Raw genomic sequence first — 20,288 nt, 5'->3', positions numbered from 1 at the left:
CCCTGGAGCTATTCCTTGGAACTACCCCAGCACCAGGGCCCCAGCAGAGCGCTCTGGGTCCACACCCTGGTTCTAGGGTTGGTGCTGTCTCCTGGTTTTTAACGGTGCTCAGGAGATGACGGTCATGGCCTCCTAAGTCACATCTGCAGGGAGAAGGGGACATGTCCTTTCTTTTTATAAGATAACCTAAAGCCTTCCCACAGTAGTCTTACATGTGTCTCGTCGGCCAAAACTGTTGGCATGAGTGCCCCTCGCTGCAGGGAGGCTGGAGATTGGCACCTCACTGGGCTGGGCACCTTGCTGCCCCCAAACAATAGGGTGTGTCACTAAGGTGTGTTTTGAGTGGGCAGATAAAGTGGCTTCCACAGCAACTAATTCAAATTATTGAAAAACACTGCAGGGGCCCAGCAAAACACTGTTGCAGGCACCTCCAGACCACCAGTTTGCAACCGCCAGTGTTTCTACCTCCACTGCTTTGAAGGGCTCTCAGGCACCTCTTCTCCCTGCCCTGCCCCTTGCTCCTTCCTGGTCTACACCCCTTCCCCACCCTCTCCCAGGTCCTGATTCTGCCACCACCTCCCCACAAGAAGGAGCTTGGGTTGATCCAAGTCATAACTGCATCCTAGATCAGAAGTGGAAGACCTTCCTTCTTCGTGGCTTAACCTTGATCATTATGCAATAGACTCCTCACCACCAGGAGTAAGTCTGAGGAGTAAAGAGGGGAGTATATGGAGACCGAGAACCCCACACTGCACCAGACAAATGTTGTATTGGACACCCACTATGGGTGAGACACCGCCTCGGTGCTGGAGCTGTACAATGTTGCCAGTACAGTACGGAATCACCTATATCCCCTGCCTCCACCCATCTTGCCCCGCTCTCATCTCTTGTTGGCTCTGCTTCTCTTTATATATGAGCCTCCTTCCCTCCAACTGTGGAGAGTCCTTCTCAGTGTCCTGGAAGCCCAACCATGGGCAGCCCCAGCTTAACAACCACTGCATCTGAGGGAGTTTTCTCCAGCCACTCGTATGGAAAAATCTCAAGGAAGGTCTCAGATTAGATCAGCTGCCCATCCCTGGCCTGCCCCTGAGTCTGTTATGAGTGGCCCTGCCTGGATCACAGGCTTATCCCTGTGGCCAGGGAGCAGGGGCGTGAGATTGGCAGCCCCACTAGAACCACATGGAAGATGAGCAGTCCTCAGAGGAAGGAGGGATGCCCTTGGCAGAAAAGGGGGGAAAGCAGTGTGAACCCAGCACGCATCACAGATGTCCACTGCAGTGCACATGGCGAGTGGGAACTGGACCAGGGTGCCATTTGTTCATTCAACACGCTTATTGATCATCTCTTTGCCATACCTAAAGCTTTCAAAATGAAGCTGGAGAGGAAAACAGGACCCCCAATGCTGGGCTAAGGAGCTTCGATTTTTCTTCCAAGGATGATGGGGGTTCTGGGAAGTTTTATTGCTCATTTGGGTTCTTTACATTTTAATACATATAGTTAGCTAAATCATAAGGATATGGATGGATGAAATTTTATGTACGTATTCACCTGTGAAACCACAACCCGGGTCAAGATATAGAACAGTTTCAGCATCCAGAAAGCTTCCTTGAGAGAGTTTTGAGCAAGGAAGGGACAGAGATCTGAAAAGACAGTGTTAAAATATGTGATGTTTGAGGTAGATGTGGGCTCTAGGAACCCAGAAAAGACGCCTAACGTGGACTGGGAGGTCGGAGAGTACTTCCTAGAGAACACACATTCTAAGTTTATAGTCTTGAAAGATCGGTAAGGGTCACAATGAGAAGGGTCTGGGGAGGGGGTCACAAGCAGAGGAAACAGCATCCGCAAAGACCAGGTAGTGGGAAAGCACCTTGTGTGTGGGAAGAGTCATTGGCATTATCATGTTGCTAGAGCGAAAGAAGATGTGGAGCCACAGAGTGGTGGGAATAAGATAGACAGGAGCAGGAACCCGAGGAGTGTTTTGAGGAAGGAGGCTGGGGCAGTGACCCAGGAGGGAAGGGGTGAGGCCTGAGGTGGGCCAGGGCCATGTGGGTGGAGAGGAGAGGAGAGGCAAGGACAGGCAGAGGGAGGCAGGGCACAGGGGGCAAGCTGTGAGGGTGGTGAAGGAGGGGAAGGGGCAAGGACAGCACCTGGGGCCTGACCCAGTCTGTGGAAGGCATTAGAGCCATTCCCAAGATGGAGAACCCATGAGACGAGTGGGTTTGGGGTCAGACTGAGTTCATTGCCGACATGGTGAGTGTCAGGTCGCTGGGGGACTTCTAGGAGGAGGCTGGACCCTGAGCCCTGAGCTCTGGAGAGAGTCCTGGCTGGAGACGGAAGTTTAGGTGCTATCGGTATAGTCTGTGATAGAAGCTCTGGGGGCTGTTGAAATTTCTTGGGGAGAGGGAAGTAGACAGTGGGGAGGGAAGGGATTCCAGGCATCATTTTGTGAAAGGCTTCAGATGCTGGGCCAGGGATGGATGAGGGAGAAAGAACATGGGAAGATCCCAGGATGGGATCCAACCATGAGGCCTTCCAGCAGGCAGAGGAGGGTTTGTTGTGAGATTAAAAGGATCGCCGTCGCGGGAGAGTGCCTGCAGGCAGTAACTGCTCATTAACATTTTAGTCCGGTTTCTCCGAGAATCGGAAAATTCTACACCTTTGAAACTGCACGGATTTGCGTTCCAATTACCGCTGTCCCTTCCCAACGCCAACTTGGGGAAATTGCTTCTGACTTGAAAACTGTTTCATTATTTGTAAAATTTGGCCAACTCCGGGAGGTTTTGAAGAATACAGATATTTCTTCCTTATTCAGTGTTTCCGAGTACTGCGGGGCACGGTACCGCCCGCACAGCTTTAAGGGCCAATTAGGACGCGGTGCGCATCCCGGAAATGCAAATTCCGGGATGTCTTGTAGGCCACGGCGCGCCAGCCCCGCCCCCTTCCCGTGCCAAAACGCCCGGCTCCACCCCCTTTTCCTCTAGACCAATCAGAGCGCTGTCCGTACGAGCAGCGCCCAGCGCGTTCCACCCGGGCTGGGTTACCAGGGTCACCGTTGGAGAGTGGGGATGGAGAGCTGGCCAGGCCTCCAGGGACAGAGGCAGATTCTGATTGGCAGCTTCCTCGCTTCACCTGAGGCCCAGGTGTCTTACCGACTCCGCCTCTTCCCTGAGGGGCCCGACGCCCGGCTGCCTCTTTCCCCACCTCCCGCCCCAGTTTGGCGCCTGGATAGTCTCCCGGGAAGGGCGCAGTCAGAAACCCTGAAGAAATTGCTGGAAGCTGCTGCGAGAGAAGAGGAAACGCTTTTATTAGGCATTTTTGCAATGTGCCGGGAGCTGTGCTGAAGACTTCTCATGGTGTATATGGTTTACTTCTCATAACGGACTAGGAAAATGAGACTCGGAGACGTCCAGGGGCCCTTCTCAGTATCACACAGCTGGGTTCGGGGTGGGGTGGGGGTGCTAGAAGGTCAGGTGCGTCTCACTCCAGGGCCCCTGATCTTTCCGCTGCACCGGGGCAGGAGAGGGAAGTGACAAGAGAGGGGAACAGGGAAATTCAGAGAAAATGAAGCCTGGAAGTCACACCCGACTAGAGAGACGGACACCCAGAAGAAGAAAGAAAGGGAAGACGTGATGAAGTCAGACCAAGGAAAAGGAAAGATATAAAGGAAGGAGAGAAAATTTTCGAGGCAGAAAGAGAGGGGAGGCAGAGGTCCCCAGCGGGGGGAAGAAACCAGAGGGATGGAAAGAGAGGGAAAAAAAAAAGTCTCAGAGAGAGGGGGACGGAGATCAGGAGGGGATTCGCGGGCAGAGACCCTGAGGAGGGGAAAGGGCCAGGGCGGGCGGGGTGCGGGGGGCAGAGATCCAGAGGGAGGAAGAAATTAGGATCCAGAGGGAGTGGGAAGAGACCAAAGAGGAGGAAGGGAGAATGAAGGCAGGGAGGGAGGGAAAGGTGATGTTTTTAAAAGGGAAAGAGAGTGGAGTGAGAAGGTTGGGGGGGGTGGTGCCAAGACGTCGAGGCCCCCGCGGGAGGCGCAGGAAGGAGGCGCAGTGGCGGGCTCGCAGCGGGGTCTTTACTGGGACGGGGGCGGCGGGGGCGCTCAGCGCGCGTCCAGCACCAGCAGCTGGTGCATGTACGAGTTCAGCCAGCGGCGGCGCTCGAGGGCGGCCAGCAGCCGCGCGCGCTCCCGGAAGGCCGCGTCGTCCGCCAGCGCCAGGCTCCGCCGCGACGCGGGGCTGCGGGGACCCGCCCTGGCGCGCCGGGGGGTGCGGAGGCTGCGCAGAGACCGGGAGACACGGTTACACGCGCGTCCGGGCCCCCGGGGTCCACCTCCAAAGCCCTGTGACTGCGCCGTCGGTGGGGCGGCTCTGTCCCGGTCCCTCTGTCGCTCTCTTTCCCTGTGTGGACCTCCGCGTCTCTCTGTCCCCCAGGATGAGCTTAGCACCCCAAGAACTCAATTAACGCCGCTCTAGGGATGGGCCCGTTTCTGCTTCAAGTCTCCAAACACTTTTCTCCCAGTCTCAGAATCTGTCTTTTCGTCTCTCTCTTGCTGATTCTCTGTCCACCCCCCCTCATATCTCTACCACCTCCAATGCCTCTCTTTATTTTCTGTCTGGGTCTCTGTCCTCCTCTCTTTGGGTCACTCCCCATCTTTGCCCCCCATCCCCCGAGTCTCTGTCCCCCTCGCTCCGCATCTCTGGGTTCTTCCTACTTCCACAAGTCCCTGCTTGTCCCTGGTTGTCCTCTCTTCCCATCTTTCGGAGTCCCCACCGTCCCTGGGAGTCCTGGGCCCCGCCCACCTACCCGAGGACCCCCGCGGGGGGCAGGGCTACCGCTGAGGCCGTGCGGATGCCCCAGGGCACAAGCAGCAGCAGCAGCAGCAGCAGCAGCAGCAGCAGCCGCAGCCGGTGGCTCCTGGGCACCTGGCGGGTCTCCATCACCTGTGGAGAGAGAGAGAGAGGGTGAAGGACTCAGTGAGGCCCGCGTCTCACCCAGCGCGGGGACCCCACCACCCACTCACCCTGCCACCGGCCTGCAGGGCCCCCTACGGCGCAGTGGGCTGGACAGCTGTGCTGGCGGCCCCCTTATATCGCGGCCACAGCCCCCGCGGCGGCAGTGACGCAGGCCGGAGGGGCCGGGGGGCTGGAGGTCAGCCCCCACCCCCAGGCTCATTAGGAGCTGCCAGCAGTAATGAGGAGCCGGGGGTGGTGGCCCTGCCGCTGCCTGGCCACCACCGACTAATTGGGACCAGAGCCGGGACCTGAGAAGAGGGAGGGGGACAGACAGACCGACAGAGAGGTGGACACAGGGGGTGTGTCAGAGGGATAAAAATAGAGGCTGGCCGAGGGACTGTCAGCACAGAAAAGAGAGAGAAAGAGAAAAGGACTGATTGGGATACACATCCAGAGATGCAGTAAATAGGGAGAGGGACAGACAGAGTGACAGGAAAAGAGAGTAAGAAGGGAGTAATCCAGGAAGGAAGAAAGGCAAGGGGGAGAGAGAGGACAAACAGAGCCAGAAAGAGATGGAGGCTGGTGGAAAGACAGAGGAAGACGGAGGGACAAATGGCCTGGGCCAGAGATGCCCAGAGATAATAAATCCAGGCAGGAAGAACCAGGAAGCTGGAGTGACAGATAGGGATGGGGGGGAAGCCAAGGGTATGTGTGGATGGATGTGGGGGACCTATGAAGACAGGTAAGGGGACAGATAGATAAAATAAAAAAAAAAAACTTACAGAGACCAGGAAAAGGGCTGCCCTGTGGGTGGATCCATGCCCCACCCCGGGAAGCATCTGAGGGGTCTTGAGAAGGTAAGACCCAACCCTTCTGCCCCATGGCCTCTTAAGAGGGTGCCCCCAGAAGGTGAGCAAGTGCTGGAAAGGCCCAAAGGGCTGCAATGTGGGTCTCTGATTGGCAAGAGATGGGGGCTCCTCATTCTCCAGAGAGGAGGAGCTGGGCTTTTGGGTCTGAGAATGGAGAGGACATGGGGCCAGGATGCCTGGGTTCTGGGGGAGGATGAGGGGGCTGGGGGCCTGGGATCTCGGGTTTGAGGGTAGAAGAGAGTCAGGGGTCCCGATTCCAGTCTGAGGGAAGACCACCAGGTCATCCTGTCTCTTAACTCCTAACAATGTCCTTCATCTCTGTCCCTTTAAGAGCCCAAGCCTGTTGCTAGGCTCCCAGGATCCCCAGGGATGGGGTCAGATGCGTCACCTGTGCCCCTGGGACCCTACCTCCCCTTTGCACCCAGAGCCATTCTGCAACATTCACCTGTCTCTGCTTCCAGCTCAGCTAGCCTGTGGGTGTCTTGGACCGTGCTGAGCAGGTAAGGGACCCCAGGACCCAATCCGGGACCCCAAACGACCCTGTCCCATCCAGGCACCCATTGCCCCCACCCCCACCCGACCACACACCTCAGCTTCTCTGTTCCTGAGCCCCTGGGATCCCAGCTCCATCCTCCATGAACAGACCTGAGGGTCCTTCCCTGGGCAGACCTCCAGACCCCGATCTCTCAATCACCCAGGACTCGGAGTTCCCAATCCCCTTCTCCCTCAGGGTGCAAGAGTTTAAGACCCCCATCTACTCTTTTCCCAGTAATCCAGGCCCCACAACTTTTGTGCCCCCCAAATTCTATGCATCTGAAACCTCCAGGACTCTCTTTTCTTAAGGACCAGGAATTCACTCTGCCACCCTTTGGGTCCAGGGAGTCCGAACCCCTCATTGGCCTTCTGGCCGGGGTCCCAGGTGTGCCCTCCATCCTTAGACCAAGGAGGCCCCGCCTTCCGAGCCTCCTCCTGTGTAAACAACTGTTGAGTCAAGGTGTCGCTGGGGACCTCAGAGAGACAAGGCCTGGGGGCTTGGAGAGGTGGCATTCTTTCTCAAGTTCTTCTGGGACCCCTGGGGCAACTGATAAGGAAACTGACTATGACTACCGCTTGCAGGACTTTCGGGGAGTCAGTCCCCCCTTAGCTACTGCCCGGCCTCCCGCGCCGGAGCCTTCGGGGAGCTGGAGAGCCGCAGTCGCCCTGCTGGGCGGGGCCCGCGGTCAGCCCGGGAGCCGGTGGGCGGGGCCTCCGCGGCGGCTTCCCGCCTTAACCCCTTCCTTCCCGCTCCCCCGCAGCTCCAAAGGCGGCTCCCAGAGCCATGAAACCATTCAGCCCGACCCCCTGCCTCCTCATCTTCCTCCTCCTCGCCCAGCTGGGCTCCGCGGCCGCCCCCTCGACCTCACCGTCCGCGGCCTCCGCCTTCCCGGAAACAGGCCCCTCCGAGATCTCCCCGCGCGCTGCTGAAAATCCCACTCGCCATGGGCCGAGCACAGAATCCCCGGGGGCCGAGTCTCCTCGGCCCTCCAGGACCCCTCCTGCGGTGTCCCCTGAGACTTCCACCACTGACTTCACTGATATCCCCAACACTGATCCCCAGGAAACCCCACACCCGGAGTTCCCTGAGACTCCCAAGCCTTACCCATTCAAAACCTCCATCCCAGGATCCCCAGAGACCTCAAAACCTGACCCCTCCAAGACCACAGCTCCGGGACCTTCAGGGACCCCCAGATCTGACCCCACTGAAACTCCGCACCAAATATCCTCTGACAGCCCCCAACCTAATCCCTCCAAAGCTTCACACCCAGAATTTCCTGAGATCCCAAACCCCCACCTAACCGAAACACCATACCAAGAATCCCCTGGGACCCCTGAACTTAATTCCACTGAAATCCCACCCACAGAAGCCCATGAGACCCCAAAGCCTGACCCCACCAAAAACCCTGATCCCAAATCTCTAGACATCCATGATCCTGACACAACTGAGTCCCCATACTCTGAATTCTCCCAGACCCCCAATCCTGACCCCAGTGAACCCCCCCACAACCCCACTCCCACTGAAATCCCCCAGACAGAGTTTCCCACAACCCACTACCAAGATGCAACAGAGATGCTCATGACCTCTGACCCTGAACTCTCCACTAATCTCCCAGAAAGGCCTGCACCCTCCAAGGATGACACTACCGCCCTAAAGGAGATGCCCCTGAATTCCAAATCAGAAATCCTTGCAGCCACCCAGCCCAGCTCCCCTAAGCTGCCCACCTCAGATTCTCCAGGTACTACTGAACTGAAGGCCCCCCAGAGCCCTGGCCCTAAGGAGCCTGGTGCCCCTCCTCCCTCAGCCCGGATTGCAGGACCCCCCAATCAGCAGGTCCCCGCCACTCCACGGGCCCCCCAGCGGCGCAGCCAAGGTGAGAGGGTCAACACCATCATCGTGGTGGAACGAGTGAAGGAGACAGGTGAGGGGGACTCGGGGGTCTGAGGGAGGAGGGGGTGGAGCCTGGACTCCCGGGTCTGAGGGAGGAGGGGCTGGGAGCTCATGTTCCTCGGCCCCCCGGGCCTCTCCCCCCTTCAGGCGTGGCTCTGGTGGGGCGCCCGCGGGGCGCGACGGGCGGGGCCCTGTGCCTCTTGCTGGCCGGGACCGGGCTGCTCGTCGGCATCTTCCTGCTGCTATGGTGTCTCTACCGCCGGGCGGCTCGACAGCGGCCCTTCGCGCACCACCGGCTCCCGGACCACGGAGATGAACCGGGTGAGCGACCCGCCCCTCCCCGGGAGGCCCCAGCGCGTGGACGTGCTCGCCCGTTTCCTTAGCCAGGTTGACCCGGCACTTCGGGAGGTCCCTTGTCCAGGGTCGATATTCTGCCCCCTAATTCGCTGTAATTCTCATCCCCGGAGCCCGCTGGGCGTTGCATCAGGCGGGAGCCACTGGTCCCATCCAGGCCCCTCCCTTCGGCGCAGCAGGGTGTGCTGATTCCCCGCCCCTCGACTGCAGGTCCCGCCCCTCCTGCAGGAGACCACGCCCACTCGCCTATTCGGGCGGCCCCACATCTTCGTTTGAAAACCCTTTTTAAATGGGTGGGAAGATTCCTCTCTCCGGCCTCCTCATTGGCCAGCGGCCCAGAGGAGGGGGAGGGCCCCGCCCACCCGGGGATGACCCCGCCCCTTTGCTCCGCCCCAGTTCTGCACCTGGACGCCCCTAAGGACCCCTACGACCTCTACTTCTATGCGCCCGACGCCTGGGTCCCTTCGCACATCGCCACCAAGCAGCCACCGCCCACCCCCCCGCTGCCGCCCAAGCTGCCCCCGCCGCCCCGCACGGGACCCCCCCAGCGCCTGGAAGCGCTCTCCCCCGCCGCGCTCCCCAACAACTTCGTGTGAGCCCCTCCGGGTCCCCGCCAGACCTGCGCACTCCTGGGCCCGGGGGAGGGCCCGGGCTCCTACCCTTCGGGCGTGCTTTGCTGCATAGCGGCCCTCTCGGACCGAGGGTCGGAACACACAGATGCTTGCGCTGGGATCTGAGAACACGGCCTGAGGCAGAATAAATCCCGTGTTCCCACGGCTAGACCCCTGCTCTGGCCTGAGTTCTGGAGACAGAGGAGCTGGGTGCTGGGACTCCCGGGTCTGAGGGAGGAGGGGCTGGGGGCCGGGACTCCTGTGTCCCCAATGCCAGTGCCAGCCGGGTGTGTACACCAAAGCATTTTATTGGGAGTGGGGCGGGGCAGGTTTTACAGTCACGGAGACAGAGACACAAAGACACAACCCTGCCCCGGGAAAAACAGCCCTCTTCCCAGCCCCGTTCCCTTTCCTGGGATGCTGTGACGCCTCCAATATACGTTCCCCCCAAACTCTAAGCCAAAAGAGGGGGTGTCTGAGAGGTGAAGGAGCCCAGACTTTAAATCATTTAGTCCCTGAGGGACACGACGAATGGCCACTGAGAAACTGAGGGCAGTTTGAAACCACCCAGGAAACTAAAGTGCAAGGAATTGGGGGGAAGAGGGGAATCTTGAGACCACCATGGGGAAGTTTAACAGTGGTGGCTTCAAACCGTGGTGTAGGTGGACTTGAGCAGCCACTGTTTAGACCTGAAATCCGTGTCAGAGAAAGTGCATGGGGGCTGAGAGAAGCATAGTGTTAAAACCACCATTTTGGTTGTTTCCCTAGACATTGTGCCAAGCTAGGGAGAAGGTCTCAGGGAAATTGGTGCTGCAGCAGGAGATCTCAGCATCGGGGTGGGAGTGGAGAGGGGAAGTGCAAGGTGGGGCGGGTACTTGAAACTGCCATTTTCTTTCAGAAACGCTGGTGAGAATCAATCCCTGGAATGGCGGGGATGGGTGATTGGTTAAACCAACCTGGAGAATGCAGAATAGAGTTCGGAGCGATTTGGAACTTCTAGAATTTCTCTGAAAGGAGAGAGGGGCTGAGTAATCTCAGGGGTTAGCCTGAGAGTCCCTGGGGTTAAGGGAAAGGGAAAGTGCCTTAAAATCGCGAGAGTAAGAAGTTGAATTGTCCATCCAAATAAAGCCCTGAAAGGAGAGGTTGGAGACCACTGAGGCAGAAGGAATGGGGAAGGGAGCCTGGAATCCTGTAGGGAGGCCTTTGGGGTAATTCGGTATCCTTGAAACTGCCAAACTGCAGCTTCACTACCCTTGAGAGGCAATTGGGCAGGAAAGAGGATTTGACAGCACTGGGAACAAGGAAGAGTGCGCCTTAGGCCTGAGGGGAGTGGGGTTCCTCGACACTGTCACTCAGGCCAAAGATGTGTGGAGCGGAGGTCCTGGAAACTGCCATTCAGTGGGAGGCACATGGTCAGTAGTCCCGGACAGGGGGCGGGGGCCTCGGGGGCAGAATTGTGCTCTGTGTGGCCCCGTAGGAGGGAGGAGGGGCAGGGGGCGCCCCGGGGGGCTCAGCCTCGTCCTCCATGTCGCTGTCATCACTGCCAGCCAGCTGGTCGTGGCCGACGAAGCCGCACTTCTCCTCACTCATCTCCTCCGGCTCCGCCCACGGCTGCTTCTCTCCGGAAGCGAAGACCCCGTAGAAGATGACACCCCCATAGTGCACCAGGGAGGCAATTAGGAACACGTACTGCCACTCTTCCCGAGTCTGGGGTTGGGGGGGGGGGACGACAAGGGAGGCGGAGGTCAAATAGGAGGACAGACCAACAAGGGGTGGGCGGATGGCGGATCCCCAGAGAAAGGGAGACAGACCCAGGGACAGCCGGGAAGAAACCAAGAGAAGGAGGGAACAGAGCCGCAAGGAGAGCGACAGACCGAGGTCGGGAGGCACGAAGTGCAAGCTTGGGGAGCGCACGGACCTTGTGCTTGGTCATGGCGCCCACGATGATAGGACACACCATGCCAGAGAGGGTGCCCACGCCGTTGGAGATGCCCATGAGGATGCTGGCGTAGCGCGGCGCGATGTCCAGGTGGTTCACGTTGAACCCTGGCGGGGAGGCGTCACGGCCGAATCTCACCCGAGCGACCGCACCCGCGGGGCCGCCCACTCCCGCCCGCTCTTCCTGGCCCACCTTTTCGAGGCTGGGTGTTCCACCCCTCCTGAGCCAGAAAGTTCCCTCCAGAGCTGACCTGAGTCCCCCAAGCTGCAGATCCGCGGTTCTCACCAGAGATGGCGAAGCCGCTGAAGCCCACGGCGAGGACCAGGAAGGAGATGGCCACGCCCTTGGAGTGCGAGTAGCCGACCACCAGCAGCAGCGTGGCTTCCATGCCGAAGCCTGGGGAGGGTCTCGTCTGAGCGCCGGCCCCGCCCAGCTCGGCTCTGACCTGCCCCTTTTTTGCCTGGGCCCTCCTTCCCCAAGGCCCCTATCACGCCCACAAACCCCTGCCACGCCCCCTTTCTGGTCTCACCCTGTTTGCCCTGGCCACGCCCCGAGCCCCGGCCCCCGCCCAGCTTAATCCCGCCCCTTTTTTGGCTCCACCTTCCCCAAGTGCCCTGGCCACGCCCAGGTCTGCTCTGCCCCGCCCTCTTTTTGCCAGGTTCCATCCTCACTTGGTCCCCCCTTCAGCAGGGCCCCGCTGACCACGCCCACGGGCCCCGGCCAGCCCACCCCGCCCTCCGTGGCTCCACCCCCGTCCCTAGGCAGCACGTTGCCCAGACCCTATCTCCCCACCCTGAGCTCCGCTTCATCACCTAGTTCACGTCCTCCGGCCCGCCCCTTGCCCGGGCCTCCAGGCCCGGCTTGGCCTCACCTCTGCCTGGACACACCCGCCCTGCCCTTCCGCGGCCGCGACCCCCGAGCCTGCAGCGCTAAGATCGGCTCCATTCAGGACCGCCCCCACCTCGCTCCACCCTGCTGGCCACGCCCCCTGGCCCGTCCTCCGGGCCCCGCCCCACTCACCCCCGCAGTTCATCAGCTTGCGCACGTTGGTGGTGGACATGATGCGGCGGCTCCGCAGGAAGTCGGCGATCTGGCCGCCGATGGGCACGATGACGGTCATGACCAGGTGGGGCAGCGCGGACACCAGGCCCACCTGCGAGCGCAGGCGAGCGGGGCGAGGCACTCAGGGGCACCTTCACTCCCAGCCCGTCCCGCGGTCTAAGCCCGCAGGATCCGGACTTCCCTCCAGACCCGCCGTCGCCCCCCACCCCGCCGCCTCCCTGGCCAGCCCTCCTGGGCCCCACCTTGCTGATCTCGAAGCCGAACACCTCTTCGAAGTAGGCGGGCTGCGAGATAAGGAGCAGGTAGAACGTCCAGCTGCGGCAGAAGTTGGCCACAATGATGGCGTAGACCGGCATGGACGTGAAGAAGCGCCTCCAGGGGGTGCTGAACTTCTGTGGGCGCGAGGGGAGGGGCCGCTGAGACGGAGACCCCAGCGCTCCTGGGGGCTGGGGCTTCACCGTGGCCCTTCAGGGATCCCACTCTAGCCCCGCAGACACCCAAGGCTCTCGATCCCACTAGACTCTCTAGGCACCCGGGGTACGGGCCCCACCAGTCCCCGCGAGGACCGAGGGATCCGAGCCTCGCGGTGACACTTCAGGGACTCAGGGATCCTGGCTCGGCGGAGGCCCCTTAGGTCCCTTAATGACCCTCAGGCACCCATAGATGTGGGCGCAGGAGGCTCCTTCCACCCAGTTCTGCCCCCTAAATCTAGCCTCACCCACTCCAAGGTCGAAGCTAAAACCCCACGTTCTAATCCCGCCTCCGCTGCGTTTTAACCACGCCCCATCAGCGGTTCTAGTTCCGCCCACCTCGCGGGCTAACTCCGCCCCCAGCACCTGCTAGCCGCGCCCCCTCCCGGGTTGGAACCCCGCCTCCTGCGTTCCAGCCCCGCCCTCTGACAGTCTGCCACAGTCCACACACGCTAAAACAGTGCTGCGCGGGTTCGAAGCTCCCTTTTCTCCTGCCTCCGTTCCCGGAAGCCCCGCCCTACCACGTCCCGGCCCCGCAGGCAGCCCCCCGAGCTTGGGCCCGGACCGTGAGGGGGTTCATGAGTTTGGCGCTCTCGCCGATGGCGTCCTCGATGTACTTGCGTTCCTCCTCCGAGATGCTGGGGTGCAGCGCCGGGGACTCGTAGGAGACAAGCAGCCAGAACAGGTACCAGAAGATCCCGAAGCTGCCTGGGGGTGGCCAGGAGAGGGATGGGAGAGGGTGACTATCGGTCCCCGCCCTGCCCGAGCGCCACCCGGGCCCACGCGTCGGGGGCCTCTTACCGTAGACATAGAAAACGGAGCTCCATCCCGAGTACTGCACCAGAACCCCGGCGAGGGGCATCGCGACCACCGCCCCAGCATAGGAACCTAAGGGGGTGATGCAGGTTAGAGAACAAGCTCCCTCCTGGGAGGTACCGGTCACCGCCTTTCCATGCTCAGATACACTGGTCCCAGTCCCCAACTACCTCCTCCCTCAGACCTGGGGTCTGAATCCCCAGTGCCCTCTTTCCTCCGACTTGGGGTCTGGAGTCCCAGGCCCAGCCTCTCACCGCAAAAAGCCGTGGTCGCCAGGCGACTCCGCTCTAAGGGTGGGGCCCATTTGCTCCAGATCCCGTGGCAGGCGGGGTACGTGACCCCCTGGGGAGAAAACCAAGGTGAATGAGAACAGGCGGAGTCAGAACGGGGGCGGAGCTATAGAGGACGGGGCTTTACCTCTACCAACCCCTGCAGGATCCTCACGAAGATGACGCAGCCGTAGTGGACGCGGGCAGCCGAGGGGATCAGCATGTTTAGAGTGGACGTAGCCACGATAGCAAAGCCGAAGACCCTGGTGGGAAGAGTCCGAGGTCGTAGGAGAGGAGAGAGCCTCAGGCCCCACCCTCTCAGCGCCTCCCACCCTCCACAACCACACGCCCCGCCTTTCTGTGAGACCCCGCCCCAGAAGCCAAGCTCCTCCCATTTTCCCAGGTTCAGCCCCCCCAATTCAAGCTCACACTCTCTAACTCCACCCCCACGACTGTATTTCCCACCCATCTCGAGACCCCACCCCTGTACCTGTTGGCTGCGAATTTTTGGCAAATAAATCCTCCGGGAATCTGGGTGACAATGTAGCCCCAGAAAAAGGAGCCGTGTATGAGGCCGACCGTCTCTGGATCCCAGCTGAACTGAGCTTTCTGCGGACCAAGAGGCACGTCAAACCCGCCGCCCGGCTGGCGGCTCTGTCCCTCCACCAATCAGCACCCACAGACTCAGCCCTTCAGCCAATCAGCACGCAAGGATCCCGCGCTCCACCACCCCCTACCCCCCGTCAATCAGAGTCCATCAACTCTGCCTGTACAGGTTGCTAGGGTCTTTCAACCTTAGCAACGAGGCCTTCTGCTGTCAAGAGGCCTGGCTTAGCCTGCTTCCCTGCCTCAGTACCCCGTCCCTGAATGTCTAGGGGCCCTAAATGTTGGGATCTTTCTCCACTTCCATCCAACTATTGAACTTTTAGCTGCATGACCTGGATGGCAGGGACCAGAAATAGCCAACAGGCCGTGTCTGATTGAAAAGGGGTAGGGTTCACAGCCTATACTGGGCGGGACATAGATATGGGAGCGTGTATTCAGAAAAACCAGGGTCAAAATTCTGGGCGGGGCCCGAGGTGGGCCTGGGATTAAGTAGCTGGGACACTGGGACCTGGGAGGGGTGCAGGCGTGAGCCAACTTGCTACTAGGCCCGAAATGGAGCAGGGGCCACTCATGGGTGGGGCAGTGCCCGCATGAAAGCCAGGACCGCAGGACCGAAGTGGGCTGCAGTCTACAGTTTGTCTGCAGGAACATGAAAGGGGGTGGGGCTTCATTTCCACCGGGGCGGGGCTTAGGTAGGAGAGCTCCCTGAGGGGGGTCGGTCTAGTGGGCGGGGTTACTTCTGCTGCCGCTGGGTGGGGGCGGGGCTGGGAGGGCAACGGTGGGGCGTGGACAGGGCTGGGCCCCCCCCACCCCAGCTACCTGCACCACCACGTGGCCCCCGCGGTGGGTGGTGCTGTTGTTGACCATGGAGACGATGGCCACGCCCAGGTTGCAGCGGATGCCAAAGCTGATGCAGAAGCCCAGGCCGCTCATGATGGCGATGATGTAGCGGCGCGGGAGGCCGAAGCAGGTGCAGTCCACGACAGGGGGTTCCCGGGTCTGCGTCGTCACAGGGCGCCCGTCAGCGCTCAGCTCCAGCGTCTCTGCACCTTCCTGCCGCTTCTCCAGAAGGCTGCGGGGCAGCAAGGGTCAAAGACCCTCGGAAGTCTGCGCCTAGGACTCTCCTTTCTCAAACCCAAAAATTCAGCTCCCCAGCCCCCTCCTCCTCCAGACTCGGGCGTCTAGCCCCCAGTTCCCTCCTTCCCTAGCCCCCTCTCTCAGGAGTTTTAGACCCCAGACTACCCTTGGGCTCCAGGAGCCTGTCCCCAGCCCCCACCCCAAGGCCCGGAGCCTCTCTCCAGCCCCCTCTCCCAGATATGAGTCTATCTGAGGAAGCAAAAGGTGCTAAGGAGATGCTTCAGCAAAGGTGTCAAAAAGACAGATGCTTCTCAGCCATGTCTGCTGTATATACCGACCCCCTCCTCCCCTGCCCACCCACCCCCCACCGTGGCATGCCCTTCCTTGCTTCCAGGCCCCAGGTGTGGGGCCGACATCCAGCTGACTCCATCACAGCCACCGAGGACATTCCCGGGGACAAAGGGGGTGGGGAAGATGCAGGGCCCTGGAATCCAGCAGCCCAGCCCCGGCATCCCTGGGGAAACTTGAGTTCAGGCCTTCAGCCCTAGGGGATAGGAAGGGGGAGTGGCGGGTGGTGTCCTGGCAGGGGACAGATGGCCCTGGCAGGGGGATTGGCTCAGTCCCCAGCATGGCTCTCGCCCCCGCCCGTTCTGGATCCAGGATTGAGTCTGTGATGACGGGTAGGGTGCTTGGAGGGCCGCCGCGAACCCAGAGAGTTCTGGGAGAGGGAGAGTGCACGGAGAGGGAGACACCCCGAAACAGGAAGGTGACAGGGTCCCAGGGAGGCAGGGACAGACACACACAGAGAGGAAGAGTTGCAGATGGCAGGGGTGGGGGTGGACAAACACACTGAAGAAGGAGGGAAAGAAATCCAGGGAGAGAACAGAGACTTAGAGAGGGAGAGATAGAGACCCAGAGAGAGCCTGGGACAGAAGCCCAGAGAGGGATGCACAAGGCTCAATAAGGGGGGGATACATGCAGAGAGAGGGGGACCGAGACCCTGGGGGGGAAGGGACAGAGACCCCGGGGGTGAGACATAGATGCAGAAAGAGAGGGACTGAGAACCAAAGTGTTGAAGCAAAGGCACCGAGAAAAATGGAGAAACTAGGCAACTGAGGAGGGACAGGCTGGAGACACGATTTGTGAGGTGCGGCCCCTCTCCGAGGCAGGGAGGCAGCCAGAGGATCAGGCCGGATCCCAGGAAGGGGCCAGAACAGATGGAGGCGCGGGAGACTGGGACGGGGGAGGAAAAAACAGCCAGACGGTTGGGGGGGTGGGGAGGGAGGTGGAAGAGATGAGAGAGCACAGCCGCCCCTCCCCATCCTAGAACTTAAGGAGGTAGAAGGAACAATCAAGAAACAGAGGCGAGGACAGAGATGGGGCAGGGGGAGGAACCAGAAGTAGGATGACTGAGACCCAAAGAGAGGGGGACAGACACCCAGAAAGAGGGGCAAATTGGATCCCCCAGAATGAATAGGATGGGATGGCAGGGAGTTTCTCCCCCCTCCCATCAGAAGAATATACCAGCCAATGACATATTAGACTTTGACCCAGGTTGATATCAGATGATATTTGACCCTGATGATGATATTTGACCCAAGATGTCATTGCAGCCCCTGAGATTTGATATTCATTGCTAACATAAGGAGACAGCAGGCTCTGACACAGGCTTTCTAAACAGGGGCTGGGAGACCTGGTTGGAGACCCCTCTCCCCTCCCTGGGGGCTCCTGATCTCAGGCCTATGGGCTGCGTAAAGCGGAACACCAGGGCTTGGGAGGTAGTTAACCAAAACAAAGAAGGTGTCTCAATGTCGTCCCCCCAGGTCTCTGTCCCCTTATTTCACTTTGGTTGTCCCTTGTCTTTCCACTGTACAGCTGAAAAACTGAGGCTCAGAAGGTGAAACTAGCATGTCCAAGGTCACATGCAAGAACAGCGATGGGGCCTGGCCCACTCCTGGTCCCCAGCAGGGCCCTGCCCAGAGCCTGGCTCTGGGAAAAGAGATGTTTTTACTTCCCATCTCACCTCTACCCCTCTCCTTGTCCTTGTCCCAGCCTGCCTGGGTTACCATCTCTCTCCTGGTCCTGGGGACTTTCCCACCCACACTAGCTAGCATCACTCATCTCCAGGAAAATCTGCAAACCCCACTCCAGGCTTGGAGTGTGACTGATCTGGGCTCCTGCCCTCATCATTTGGTCCCCCTTCCTCCTCCATTCCCAAAGTGTGCCTCAGTTTTCCCAGCTTTGTCTAGAGGATTGAATGGGCTCAGGTGTCATGTCCAGTACAGGGAATTTCCCAACAATCAAAACTGAATGCCAGGATTTCTTCTCAGCTCAAAATCCTTGGTGACTCTGCCTGGGAGTTCTGAGCTCTGGGGTCTCTGGGGGCCCCAGCGGCAGCCCAGAGAAGTAAAGGTGAGACAGAGGAAAGATGGAGAGAAACCTAGACCCAGATGAGAAGCAGAGAAACAGGAGACTGGGGGGGGGGGGCGCTGAGGAGCACATCCCTCCTGCTGCCGCCCCCCCTCCCAGCCCCCTCTGTCAGCCTGTCTCCCTCTCTCTCTCCTGACTTCGCACTGATGTATTTTGAGAAACTCGTGAAAGGAGGCGAGAAAAGGGGTGGGGAGGGGCTGGAAAATCGGGAAAAGAAGGGGTGAGATTATCTCGGCCCCCTCCCCCGTCACTGCGCCATCCACCTGTCTCCTCCCTTCTGCCCAATCTTATTCCCATCTCTCGTGTTACTAGGGGGTAGGGTAACTTTGGAGCTAGGAGGCAATCTGCAGCAAGCAGGACTGAGATTAGACTTTGGAAAGGACTGGAATGGCCCAGTGAGGTGGACTGAGGGTAAATAGCAAGTGGGGCCAGGGCTGTGGGCAGAGGGGTTGGGGTCTGAGGAGGCCACCTCCTCCCTCACTGTGGCCAGATATTTTTAGGTTTTCCGCAGCTGAGTAATTTCTCTGACTTGGAGCCAGGGCTGGGGTTTGTGGTGAGAGACCATGGGGAGGTGTCCAGACTGCCCCAGGTGACACCCAGGTCGCTGGAGTAATCTGTCTGGCCAGGAAAAAGTCCCCCTGTCCGCCCCAGCATATATCCTTTGGGAAGTCGGCCCTACCTCAGGGGCTTCCTTCTCCTTAGGGACCCAGGAGTCCCCGGTTTCCTCCTCCCAGCTTAACCCCCCTCAAGGGCAAGGACCCATGGGCCCCAATCCGCTTTAGCTTCAGATTAAATCTCGTAAGGACGAAACTGAAAAAAGACAGAGATGGAAAGAGACCCAGACATGGGGGGCAGGGACCAAAAAGGAGGGGGCCAGAGACCCAGAGAGAAGAGACAGAGATGCAGAGACAGGGAGTGACAGAGATGCTGTGAGGGCCAGGGCAAGAGACCCCAGGAAGGGGCAGGGGCCCAGAGAGAGGGCAGCAGAGATCCAGAGCGAAAGTGGAATGAGAGCCAGAGAGAGGGGTGACAGATCCAGAAAGATAGGTGGACAGACAGGAGAATGGGAGAGAGGTGGGACAGTCACCTGGGAGAGGGGGACACGCAGACCCAGAGAGAAGAGCAGAGCTTGGGGCTGGGGTGGGTGCAGAAAAACGAACCGGATGATGGACCAGACCCGATCAGGTAGAGCGGCGCCGTCGGGGACAGATAGGTGGACGCCCAGCCCAGGGTGGCCCCTGTCTATCTGTCCATCTCCACCCAGGCGGGAACAAGCGTGCTCCTTGGACCCCCGCACCCCGTACCCGCCCAGGAGTCCCCGCCACGCTCACCGGTGCAGCCTCCCGAGGGCGCGACCCGCCAGCTTCCGAAACTCCTCCTGACGGAACTCCATGGTGGCTGCCTCTGCCGCCCCTTACCCCCGCCGATCCCCCCGCCCGCGGGCCCGGGCGGCCGTGTCCGGGTTCCCGGGGTCCGCCCCGGCCCGGCCGGCCCCGCAGCTCCGCTCGGGGGGGAAGGAGGCAACCAGTGCCTGCTGCCTGGGGGCTGTCAACCGGACCCAGCGCCGGGGGCGGGGCGGGACCCGGGAGAGGCCCCGCCCCGTGAGCTCTAGCCCCGCCCCGCCCCGCCCACCAGCCGGGTTCTCCAGTTGTCCATTCCAAGACCACGCCTCTGCGTTCTGAGCTGCAGCGCCCCCCAGTTCCCTCCCTCCCCCGAGTTACTTCCTGCAGTTCCATACCACCCCGATCCCCCATCTCAGATTTTCTTTCCTCCCTTGAGTTATCTTTCCCGTCAGAAGCTTGTCTCCCCTACTTCAGTTCCCCCTAATTCCGTCTCCCCAATTTCGTTCCTGGGAATACTATCTTCCCTTCAGATTCCCTCCTCTGCGTTTCACCCTCTCAGTTCTGTTTCTCCTAAATTCTGTGCCTTCTAGTTCCACGTCCCCTGTCGTGAACTCTGCCCTCCCCCAGTTCTATCCCCCCATTTTCTTTCCTCCCAGTTCCTCCCCCCACCCAGTTCCTGCACCTTTGATTTCCATCCCTCCTTGGAGTTTCTATCTTTGTCCTTTTGAATTCCACTCCACTCCACGTCCATTTCCCGTCTGAACTCATCCCCCCCTCCCAGTTGCTTCTCTTCCTCAGTTTCGCCCCCTACTCCCGATTTCTTCCTCCCTCTGAGTCCCACCGCTACACTTACATCCCTCCAGTGGCCAGTCATGACCCCCAGAGTTCCCTCCTCCCTCTGTGTTCCTTCCCCACATCCCTGGGATCTGAGTTCTGTGTCATCCTCCAGGTTCTGTCTTTGCCCTCTGAGTTCTGTCCCGCCCCCAGGTTCTGTCCCCGCCCCCTGGGATCTGACCCCGCCCCCTGAGATCTGACCCCGCCCCCGGGATCTGTCCCACCCCCTGGGAT

At 60.0% G+C, this 20,288-nt stretch overlaps 3 protein-coding genes across 3 annotated transcripts; 1 reads left to right on the top strand and 2 right to left on the bottom strand.

Moving 5' to 3' along the window:
• Nucleotides 1–4,096: 4,096 nt before the first annotated feature.
• On the bottom strand, nucleotides 4,097–9,296 carry PTH2 (parathyroid hormone 2). Its single transcript, XM_037820497.1, has 3 exons — nucleotides 9,217–9,296; nucleotides 4,801–4,937; nucleotides 4,097–4,271 (listed from the first exon to the last, which is right to left on the bottom strand). Exons 2-3 carry the CDS (start codon nucleotides 4,932–4,934, stop codon nucleotides 4,097–4,099), a joined length of 309 nt encoding a protein of 102 aa, XP_037676425.1. The 5' UTR covers nucleotides 4,935–4,937; nucleotides 9,217–9,296.
• GFY (golgi associated olfactory signaling regulator) lies at nucleotides 6,454–9,193 on the top strand. The gene is made up of 5 exons (XM_037819200.1): nucleotides 6,454–6,549; nucleotides 6,963–7,053; nucleotides 7,114–8,274; nucleotides 8,391–8,564; nucleotides 8,994–9,193. Exons 1-5 carry the CDS (start codon nucleotides 6,454–6,456, stop codon nucleotides 9,191–9,193), a joined length of 1,722 nt encoding a protein of 573 aa, XP_037675128.1.
• Nucleotides 9,297–9,498: 202 nt separating the features above from the next.
• On the bottom strand, nucleotides 9,499–19,408 carry SLC17A7 (solute carrier family 17 member 7). The gene is made up of 12 exons (XM_037819717.1): nucleotides 19,209–19,408; nucleotides 15,190–15,442; nucleotides 14,255–14,373; nucleotides 13,913–14,027; nucleotides 13,750–13,837; nucleotides 13,481–13,567; nucleotides 13,245–13,387; nucleotides 12,452–12,601; nucleotides 12,168–12,300; nucleotides 11,433–11,543; nucleotides 11,127–11,254; nucleotides 9,499–10,915 (listed from the first exon to the last, which is right to left on the bottom strand). The coding sequence occupies exons 1-12, from the start codon at nucleotides 19,268–19,270 to the stop codon at nucleotides 10,622–10,624; spliced, it is 1,683 nt and encodes a 560-aa protein (XP_037675645.1). The 5' UTR covers nucleotides 19,271–19,408; the 3' UTR covers nucleotides 9,499–10,621.
• Between the last annotated feature and the right edge of the window lie 880 nt (nucleotides 19,409–20,288).

This window comes from Choloepus didactylus, chromosome 27 (genome assembly GCF_015220235.1).
Source record: "Choloepus didactylus isolate mChoDid1 chromosome 27, mChoDid1.pri, whole genome shotgun sequence".
Lineage (NCBI taxonomy): Eukaryota > Metazoa > Chordata > Mammalia > Pilosa > Megalonychidae > Choloepus > Choloepus didactylus.
This window is presented reverse-complemented; position numbering and strand designations above follow the sequence as displayed.

Excerpts from the sequence above, each read along its gene's own strand:
- PTH2 (XM_037820497.1), bottom strand. The coding sequence starts at position 4,934 with ATGGAGACCCGCCAGGTGCCCAGGAGCCACCGGCTGCGGCTGCTGCTG. Across the intron at positions 4,272-4,800 it reads CCCCCCGCGGGGGTCCTCGG|CCTCCGCACCCCCCGGCGCG; the intron begins GTAGGTGGGCGG and ends GTCTCTGCGCAG.
- GFY (XM_037819200.1), top strand. The coding sequence starts at position 6,454 with ATGAACAGACCTGAGGGTCCTTCCCTGGGCAGACCTCCAGACCCCGAT. Across the intron at positions 7,054-7,113 it reads CGCGGTCAGCCCGGGAGCCG|CTCCAAAGGCGGCTCCCAGA; the intron begins GTGGGCGGGGCC and ends GCTCCCCCGCAG. Across the intron at positions 8,275-8,390 it reads GGAACGAGTGAAGGAGACAG|GCGTGGCTCTGGTGGGGCGC; the intron begins GTGAGGGGGACT and ends TCCCCCCTTCAG.
- SLC17A7 (XM_037819717.1), bottom strand. The coding sequence starts at position 19,270 with ATGGAGTTCCGTCAGGAGGAGTTTCGGAAGCTGGCGGGTCGCGCCCTC. Across the intron at positions 13,568-13,749 it reads GGCGACCACGGCTTTTTGCG|GTTCCTATGCTGGGGCGGTG; the intron begins GTGAGAGGCTGG and ends TCACCCCCTTAG. Across the intron at positions 10,916-11,126 it reads GCGCCATGACCAAGCACAAG|ACTCGGGAAGAGTGGCAGTA; the intron begins GTCCGTGCGCTC and ends CCCCAACCCCAG.